This window comes from Etheostoma cragini, chromosome 17 (genome assembly GCF_013103735.1).
Source record: "Etheostoma cragini isolate CJK2018 chromosome 17, CSU_Ecrag_1.0, whole genome shotgun sequence".
NCBI classification, from domain to species: Eukaryota; Metazoa; Chordata; class Actinopteri; order Perciformes; family Percidae; genus Etheostoma; species Etheostoma cragini.
In genome coordinates this window covers 8,027,865-8,038,000 of record NC_048423.1, presented here as the reverse complement: position 1 = coordinate 8,038,000, position 10,136 = coordinate 8,027,865, and the positions used below count along the sequence as shown (strand labels likewise).

The window sequence follows — 10,136 nt, the reverse complement described above, 5'->3', positions numbered from 1 at the left end:
CAGATTCAACGTACTGTAGCCCTGCTGGAGGTAATCAGGTCGCTTGTTATGCTCATGTTTGTGTTAATATTGGTCAGTAATACAAATGACTCCCCAAACGTTAATACACGTTAAGAATAGAAACGACAGTAAAAAGGGAGCCCTCCTTCCTCACAGCTCTTTATCAGTCGGGGAACACCTGTCCGGACCTGACCTGATTACAGAGGAAAGTAGGTCTGAATTTAACCCTCATTGTTGTCACACATGAAAGGACACAGCTGAAAATGACCCCCCCCCCACTCTTCTCTGAACAGGCTGGGTGCAGATAAAAAGAAACTGTGAGCATGTCTATACGTGCCGTGGTCCTGTATTTCTGTCTTTTAGAGACGTGACACGTGGGTAGTAGCAAATCTGAGTGGCCATTTGGATTTGGGCTCAGTTCTTTTCAGGGGCATAAGTTACTTAGGACTTGGCTGGAGTTAGTGTAGGGTCCTCATAAGGATTATTTTAGGTATGTGTAAGCTTTTTCTCAAGTTCTCTTGTCAATTTGCTGAATCATCTGATCTATCCATTCTTGCTGCTATGACCAAAGATATTTATTTTTAATTGCAATGCAGTTTTAAACATTTGCTTGGCAGGGTGTTAAAATACCTTTTCATGGTACAGCTTGACTTGGCAAATTATCTGTATAACAAGAGCTAGTGTCATAGGCAAACTGATTGGGGTAATAATGACCTTGCTTGCGATCATTGATTGCAGATAAACATCGGCAAACATTGAATTGATACTTGGCTTGGCATGATTTATTGGAGGGTTGTTTTCATGGAGGGAGCAGTATTCATCTTATCATCTTGATTTCTAGTGGATTGAGAACTGGATTTGTATGGAGCCGCTCCCATCAGGAGCCTGCGATGGGAACCCCCTGTAGAGCTGACTGTCAGGCCCTATCAGGCCTCTGCATTCAGCACATTGATCAGGGTTGTTTGATCCCCAGCAAGATTGATGTGAGGAGACACTTCACTGCGGAGGCTAATAGGGTGGCTTTAGTCACAGTCTGGGTAGCTGACATGGCTGACTTACAGTCGTGGCAGAGAATCATTTCCAGATTTACATGTACATTAGCAAAGCCATTTCAGTAGAAGTTTTCGGTTAGTGTGACCTCTTGGATATATGCACCTTGCGATATTTGTAGCCATGCTAGTGCTAGTGCTACTGGCTCTATAGATGGCAGTGTCAGGATGCAGTTGATTCTTCGGGGCGTCAATCTGTACAAGCTACTAAGACACAAGCCAGGACCTGATCAACCCTGGCTGGGTCATCTGGGCGATGGTGCATGATGTTGTGAGAACTGAAACACTCAATGAACCCAGGATACATCACTGATGATGTGTCTGAGTTGCACCAAAGGTGTATGTTAAGAACTCCACAGCATATTGAGAATTCCTCATTATACTAAATAATTACCTTTTAAAAACCTTTTAATATGGATTGGTTATCATGGATGACCACAGTGACTGATTGCAGTGGTATATACAGTATTCTGTAAATCTTACATGCAGGTTATGGGGCTTGTTTGACTGGCTAGATGTTAATAAAGTGTGTTTTAGCTAGATAAAATGCAATAACAGTTTGGGCAAATAATAAAAATGGTTCAGCAAAGAGGAAACTATGACACTTTCACTTTCTTTCTGTTTATCATTTGATCAGATAACTATCTGTATTCCTCACTCTCTTTTCTGATGCTTTATTATCAGGGACTGGTTTTGGGGCGATATGCCCCGCTTCTTTAACGGATTACTGCAAGGAGAGAAAAAGTCCTTTTCCTACGGAAATCCAACATCCCCACCAACAATAACTCGCCCACTGAAAAGTGTAGCAGGAATAGTGTGTGCATAGGTTTATATGTTGTGTCAGCTAAAGCCACCAAGTAAGCCAAGTCAAGTGTGTCCAAAGATAAATCAAGCTGAATATAGTGGTACTATTTAGTGTCTAATGCAGACTTTTAAGAATAAATAACACAGTTAGGTAATAGCTGACATGTATAAGAAAAATACAAAGCAATGGGATAAGTAAACAGACATTTTAGGGGCTGTATTTTGCAGTGATTTCCAGAATTGATTTGACTCCAAATTAAAAGGTGCCAATTCAATTTAAATTAGATTCCATTTGAATTAGGTGAGAACATTTCAGTTATAATATCAATTTTGCTTGGATATAAAAGAGTTTCTTATGCTGTAAATAGTACAAGCAAGAAGCAACCCTCAACATTTATTTCAATCCACCAGGTTAATGTTTACATTAAGAGTCAACTCCCCAAGAGGGGGTATGGTTACATCAATATGTTGCAGTAAATGGAGATAAACAGATGTGAATGGTTTTACATTCTGTACGACTTTGTGGTGTATCCCATTGCAAGGTGTGAGGCTTATAAATCCTAATAAGTGTCCGGCTGATGGAGCTGCCTCCTGGCACAATAATTAATAACCACTGCTGGCACCAAGTCAGAGGAACCACACCCTGAAGCGCACAGACACACACACACACACACACATACAGACACACATGCACAGTGAACATCAGCTGTAAATCAAACATGCTATACTGTACATTCACACTTTATGTCACACACAATGGAGTAGAGAGAGGACATTTCCTGTTGCAGATTAATGTGTGAAGTAGTTAGTAATCTTTCTGTCCTCTTAAACTGAGGTTATTGTAGCTGGAGGAAGGTGGAGTGAAGAGAAGATGACAGAGAGGAGCCTGATGGTCTTGCCTCGACAACATATGTCACTGGGGCTAAAGCTGGCAATCTGTCGTTAGCTTTTCACTTAGGTAGAGCCCAGCGTTGGGGGCAGGTAACCTTATAGAAGGTAAATCCTGTAGTCAAGTAGATTGATAGCTTAGACAACTTTGGTACAATGTTTTGATTTAATATGTGAAGGAATTTGTGCATAAGCCTAATCTTAGTTTCTTTCCAAATTTATTTACTCCTTCAATGATTTTGTTGGTGCCAAGTAAAATATATGGAATCATCAGTGCACTCTAATAACTCTGTTGTAATCAAATTTAGGCAACACCACGATATGGTGATTATAAATGCCTGATTGTCTTCTTTTTTTGTCTGCGTTATGTTTAGAATGATTATATACACAACCTCAATAACACCAGTCTAACTAGTTGGATTCATGCAGTAGTTGTTATTTATCATGTACTTGTTCACTCTGATTTAATTTAGTGGTTTGAAGTTGTGCATGTGCCTGACAGACAGCAGAGTAACAAAGTACACAAACAACAGCAAATGCCAGTGGTGATGGGGACGTAAACTAAATTCATCACACTCCCTCCATCTTCCTTCTCTAATGAGATGGTTCCTGTTTGCTACCAGACAAGCTTACAAACACTTACCCAGTAATCACAGGGAAATAGTCCCATTATCACAGTTGTTTCTAGTTATGTCTCTTAGCCAGGGTTTGTTGAAGAGGAAATTAATATCTCAATGGATCTCGCCTATTTAAGTAAAGGATGGATTAGGAAATATTTCAGAAAGTAAAGCTTTTTTCCTTGGCATTTTGAAGGGGGTGTGTTAACCTACTGTAATCTTCTTTTGAGCATGTCTCTAATTTGATTTCAGTTTGAATGTGCCCTGCCAGTTGTGTTTGTGGACTGTGTAGGGTTCTCTCAGCTGATTTTACAGTTTAAACATGAAGTTGTCAGTGCTCTCTACTGGACAAAGACCATGGGCCCTATCTTGCACCCAGCGCAGTGTGGCGCACACCCTGACGCAAGCGTCTTTGCTATTTTAAGATGGATGCAGTTGTTAATTTTCCGTCCTGCGCCCACGTTGTTTAAATAGAAAATGCACCGCGCCCATGCGTGTTCTGGTCTTACAGGGATGTGTTCAGGTAAATTCTTGGCCATTGACCAACAAACCCACGTCTATAGCGCAGCATTGAATTATTTTAACAGCTCATTAGTAAAATTTGACTATGCTTGTTACACAAACACAGATAAGCCAAGCACACACACATGTAAAAGATTAAAAACATTCAAATTAGCCAACATAATAGCAGTACGCCAAGGTACAAACATTTGGTCTTTTAAAGGGAATGGTAGATGACACTCTGATTGGTTTATTGCATGTTACACCCAAAACAAACCTATGAATTAATGAAAACACTAAGTACGATCCTTTTGAACCATGAGCCTGACGCTCAGACCCTTTTTTCGCCGTCAAACTAGCGAAAGTGGATTTGGGAACGCCCTAAACACACCTGCGCCATGCGCTTCACGCCGTGCCCTTAGATCGTTAAAATAGGTCTGTCTATTGGTCATGTCTATAAGTTAACAAAGTTTGGGGTTTTTTTGTACTGAAATGTTTTGCTATTTGTCAGGCCTACAGTACGCTGATAACAAGATATCTGCAACAAGCTAATATTGGCCGATTTATCAGCCCGGCTGATTTATCGGTCTAGCTCTAGTTTCCATTGTTTAAGTCATTCAATGTTAGCTGCAGGATTTAAAGTGTGTTTAGACTGAAAATGACGCACATTTTCAGTTTAATTCATGTAAATTGTACTTCTGGGGTGTTTTGGCAGTAAGTATTTATTTGCCATAACCAGCAGATGAATGTGAAACAGATACTTGCTGTAACTAGCTGTCAACAGTAACAAACTCTCTGTGTTTGGGAGTGTTCCTGTGTATGTGTTTAATTAAGCTCAGCACTTACCAGGAATTTTTGTGTTTTGTCTTTTGTTGTACATTCTTGAAGTGGAGTTGTGACATAACAATGCCACTGTTTTTTGCTTAAGTTGGAACATATTTAAGTTGGTGCATCTGCATCTATTTATGTTCGCTTGTGTCTTTCCATTAGAACATTATTTTTCTAAAGATGCTGGCCTTCGTCTCCTTGTATTGAGGCCAAGGCCTAATTGACATTAAACAGCATGGTGGTGATGGCATACAGCTCGTCAGGAGCTGGAGGGAGGGAGGGCGGGAAGGAGGGAGGGACGGATGGTTAACAGCAATTTACCCCCCAGAATAAAGAACCTGTTGTTTAGAGGGAAGTCACAACAAACCCTGCCTCTCTGTGCCTCTGTCTGTTTTTCATTTGTTCTTCCATCCTCCCTGGATCGTCTTTTCCACTGATATCACATTGTCTTCTGGCCCTCTCTGCCTCACTCCTTACCATCTCCTCTCTCCTGTCTGTTTCACACCCCTCCTCCTGATCTCTCCCTCTGTGTCACCCATAGCTTTTTGCTTCCCATTTCCTCCCTTTTTTCCTGATCCACTTGCTCTCCTCCTGCCTCATTAGCTAGATGGTTCATTAGTGGGGTGCTGTCTTGCTGTCTCTGTCTGTCTGTTGAGTCAGATAGTTGGATATTGTTTGGATATCATCAACTTTGTGTGCATGTCTTCTTTTCTAACACACACACACACGCACACTCCTCTCAGTCAACCCAGTCAGTCAGCCAGTGCCGGGTGCAGTTCTGTTCCAGTTTCCAGTAAGCTGATCCTGCTGGCAGAGGCTAGTGGAAGACTTCCTTTTCTGGAAGGACCTGATGCATCATGTTAATGATCCTCTCTCTCTCTCTCTCTCTCTCTCTCTCTCTCTCTCTCTTTTTCCCTCTGTCTATGTCTCTCTACTGGAGAGTCTAATTTAATATCACAACGACTGAGCAGGGAGCGACAGCAGAAAACATCCAGCCGGCTGAGTGAAGAGACTGTGTGGATCACGCCCCCCTCTTCTGTCTCAACCTTACGCTCTTTCTTTCTTTCACTAACACCATTTCACACTCTTTTCCCTTATTTTCTCTTTTACTTTTTTAGTGTCTTTTCTCATTCTGTCTCTCTTTGTTTTTGTCTTTCTTCTTGTTTTTTGTGTCTTTGTCTTTCTCTTTGGGGAGAGTGTCTCCACACTTCAACCTCAGGTAGGCAGCTCGACATCGAGCCCGGAATACACTCCTTCAGTCTCTATTCTTCCTTTCTTTCTTCCTTCATCATTCACATCAACATCCTCCTCCACCTTTTCATCTTCCGCCTCTATCTCTCTACTCTCCTCCTGCCTCCACACCCTGCTTCTGAGTGCACTGGAGAGAGTTGCCAGTTGTGCACGGCAAAGGCAGCAAGTGGGAGTGGACCTCCGCGAACTAGCTTGCAAGCGTGTGTGAGTGTGTGTCTGGGAACGTGGAAAGAAAAAGGAGAGGAGGAGGAGGGAGAGAGCATCAGCACAGTCCTCCCAGTCTCTCCTCTCTTCACGCACACTCCCACTCTGCATGGAACAATCACTGCTTCTAAATGGACAATTCTTTGGCAACGATTCACAGTGAAGACAGCAGCTGCTTGTCGCTCCATTCCACAATCTCCTACATGCTGGATTAAAATAAAAAATTGAGGAGAGGAGAGGAACAGGGGGAGATCTCTAAACATGAGTGAGGAAGCTAAGGAGAAAGCAGGCGCCGGGAAAGCAGCCCATCGCAAGAAGAAAGGCAAAAAGGTAAGCAAGAGGAAGATCGTTCTTTGTCTTTGTGTGCTTGCTTTTACTTAGTTGTTGCTTAGGTTCAGCAAATTCAGTTTTTTGTGTTTGTAAGGGAAGTAAGAGGTTGTTGGATGAGGTGAGGTAATTGGGTGAGGTTGATGAACCCATTACAAAGTGCTTGAAGGCGTGTTTGACCATGTTTTTATGCATTCTGATGTCTTGATTTATCAGCACATATCAGATTGAGTAGGTTTGTATTATATAAGAGATTTATTTAAAGCACAGCATGTACACCTGGTTGTTTTTCTGTCAAGTGATTTAAAAAAAAAAAAATTTAAAATATCTTTCTTCCACAAGCTTGCATGTGTCTATGACATGTGTAAGAAATATTTTTTTAGCCTTACCTGGAATGCAACCAAAGCCCATTGAAAAGCTGTCTGTAAGTCACCAGTTAATATTTTAATCCTGACGTTGTGACTGGTCGTTCTGGTTGTTTTGCTGTGGGTGATTGGCTGGTGGAGCAGTGGTATGTAAAGTGGAGAGAGAGTGTGTATAATGGGAGGCAAGGGGATGTCCTCAGGGGTTAGGGTGGGGGCAGCTGCATGCAAGCAATGCACCGGCATCTTTTGTACATTCAAACTCCTCCACAGGTGTGTGTATGTGTGTGTGTGTGTCTGACGCATGCATAGTTTTAGTTGTTTTCCTCAGGAGTTGTTATGGCTTTTAATTTAAGGTGTTCGGAGCCACTGAAACATGTTTTGACTTACGAAGTGGAATGTGTGCGTGTGTGTCTGTGCGTGTGCTCACATGTGTATACTTAAATATGATTTCCATCTTGTGGTTTACAGTTACACACCTAAGTTTGTGGTACAAGAATTACTAAAGCATGTCTCTGGACTGCTCCTGCGCCTCCCATGCTGTTCTGTCAGTGGGGCTAACTTGTGATAAATGTGTTTTTGTGCTGAAAGCCACTGATCATACACAAACAATGTCACAAAATACACACACACAGAGTATTCTCCAGACCATTTGAGCTCAGATGGGGCTGGAACTGCTTTTGAGGTGGCCCTTGAGATCAGGGATTTGCTGGACAAGGAAAGACCAAAGCAAAGCAGAGAGTTATTGAGAAGGAAAGTGATTCTGTTTTTACCATTCTGCTGTGACATGTGTCACCCTCAGTGGTGAAGCTGTCAACTTGGTTCCTCAAAGACAGCAAAAGACAAGACGTTCAAAGTATTGACTTCAGTAATGAAATGTTGACTCAAAAGACTGTAACACAGTTAGTTGGTGAGGCTGGTGAAAAAGTTAAACAGTAGCCTACGATTTAAAATACAAATAATAAAATATGTAAAAGGATCATGAGCAATTTTTGCATAAATGTCGCCAATAAGTACAGTAACAAAAAATTGTACTACAAAAATTATGTTTCATTTTAAATATACTGTAGAAACTGTCTAATACATAGTTTGTTTACTAGAGGAGTCACAGCTTGATTTTTACACTGAATACATATTTTAGGCACAAGGGATCTTAAACTGTTTATCTAAGTTAAAGTGACTATATGTAACTTCTACACGTTTCTGAAAATGTGTAATTTTCCAGCTGATGAACATAAATGACCTGTAACAGCAAACAAGACTAACAGTGAAAACAACACTATCTTAAATAGCTTTTATTATTACCTTTGCTCAGGTCAGATTCGGCCTGCAAAGTCACAGTGTCACAGATTTCAGCTGAACACGGGAAAAGCCTGTTTTAGTGTATCAAGCAAGTTAAAAGGTAGCAGTAGATGTCTTTTTGTTGGCCTAATTGTATAAAAATTTGATTTTAGAAATTATCTGCTGTCATTATGGCTGATACTTGGGCAGAACCATCACAAAATAAAATAAAATTAAACACAGAACAACTAAAAGGTAGCCACTTTAAAAAAAGAAAGAGAGAAAATTAATATAATATAGAATATTGGCCAATCAAAATTAGATGTGTACACATAGGAATTTGTCTCAGTTTTTCCGATGCTTTTGAAGTACTTGCACGGAAATAGACATACAGCTAAAAGCTAGGAAAATAAAACTGGACAAAGGACCAATATAATATATATCAATATCAAAAGCATTTGTAGACAGTAAGACAGTATTGCATTGGTGTGGAGTGCAACGGGTGCTGGATTAATTATGGGATGCTTAATGCAACAGGTTGCTTTTCATATACAAGAGGTTTGACATCAAACCTCAGAAATCCAGTAGGCTCTTCTTTATTACATAGAGATATGTATGTTTTAATAATATTTAGGCAGAATATTAGTTTGGAACATCCCAATATTATGAATACTCAATTCTCCTCAATATCAAATTCAATTCCATTGGAAAGAGATTGGGTTAAATGTACCAATAGGATTATCACAGAGACCAAATGTCTCCATTGATGGATTTTCCCCAACTAGCCTTGGCACGTTATCTCTCCCACACAAGCTCCACAGCGCAGCCGTGAAACTGGAAACAGTGAAGCAAAACAGTGCATATTAATCCTTTTTATACATGAATGTTGTCTGTTTGTTGTTGTTGTTGTTGTGTGTGTGTGTGTGTGTGGTTGAGATCTATGCCAGATGTGTTAATGATTGTAGCTATGGCAACTAGTTTCTGCTCTGAGCGAAGGATGTCGAGGGGGAGAAAGAGAGAGAGTGAAGAGGGGGGTGGACTAGTGAACTTGGTGGCCAGAACAGAAATATATTTTTCATGAGGCAGCTGCTGATGGGGAAAGCTCAAGGATAAAATCAAACATCTTTTGACTGAAGGTCCCAGACTTATTATGAACAGGGTCGTAAATCAACGGACATAATCAGACATCATATTGTGTTTGCCTTTTTTGTGCTTATCAGTGAGTGTGTGTGTGTGTGTGTGTGAGTGTGTGTGTGTGCGTGTGTGCGTGTGCTTGTGTTTAAGAATAGCTTGTGTCTATTAGTATTTGATAGATAGTTTGTGCTCGTTGATGCTTCTCCACATGCTCTATGATCTCAGATAAGCTTAATTATAAGAGTTTGATGTAGTGATAGGGATAATGAGGTTTACATAACAGGCAGACACACAAACACACACACGGTATTAACAGGAATTCAGTTGCATATATTCCCACCCCATATAAGCTGCTGTTGGGTCAAGAGAAACTATTTTCTTGAATATTTGTAGCATGTGTGGGTTTGTGCATGCATGAAGTACACTCTTGTCTCTGGACATCTGGTTTGCTATGCACTGGTGGCTTTAAGTGTAGTTAAATTACATGTTGGAAAGTTTTCTAGCACCAAAAAAGATAAAAATTGAGAAAAATGTGCCTGCAAGATAAAAAAAAAAGAGCCCCAGGGACTTGTAGAGAAGTATCTCACTTCCAGAATCAGGATTACTATAACTAAGCTCAGCAAAATTCATTTGCTTGACTAAAGGAAGAGAGAAAAGGCTTATACTATCAGGTCACAACTAAATACCATTCAACCTGATCTATAGACTTACCTAACTGTTCAATAGGTGTATTTACAAGCCTATACCCAATAAAGAGCAGGCAAATGAACTGAGAAGTATAAGGTTGTTTATTGTTGTGGATCTGGTGTGAGTTTATAATTTAAATTGAAACTTGGAGAGAGCGATAGTGCCAAAGATAACCGTACAGTTGGCCCACATCAATGGCTTTT

General features: G+C 40.5%; 1 protein-coding gene across 1 annotated transcript in view; it reads left to right on the top strand.

The window, feature by feature from the left end:
* Nucleotides 1-5,645: 5,645 nt before the first annotated feature.
* Nucleotides 5,646-10,136, top strand: part of ank3a (ankyrin 3a) — a 124,912-nt gene continuing 120,421 nt past the window's right edge. The window contains exon 1 of the mRNA XM_034898714.1: nucleotides 5,646-6,472. Within this exon, the coding sequence (XP_034754605.1) occupies nucleotides 6,404-6,472 (69 nt within the window). The 5' untranslated portion in view covers nucleotides 5,646-6,403. The remainder of the gene's footprint in view (nucleotides 6,473-10,136) is intronic.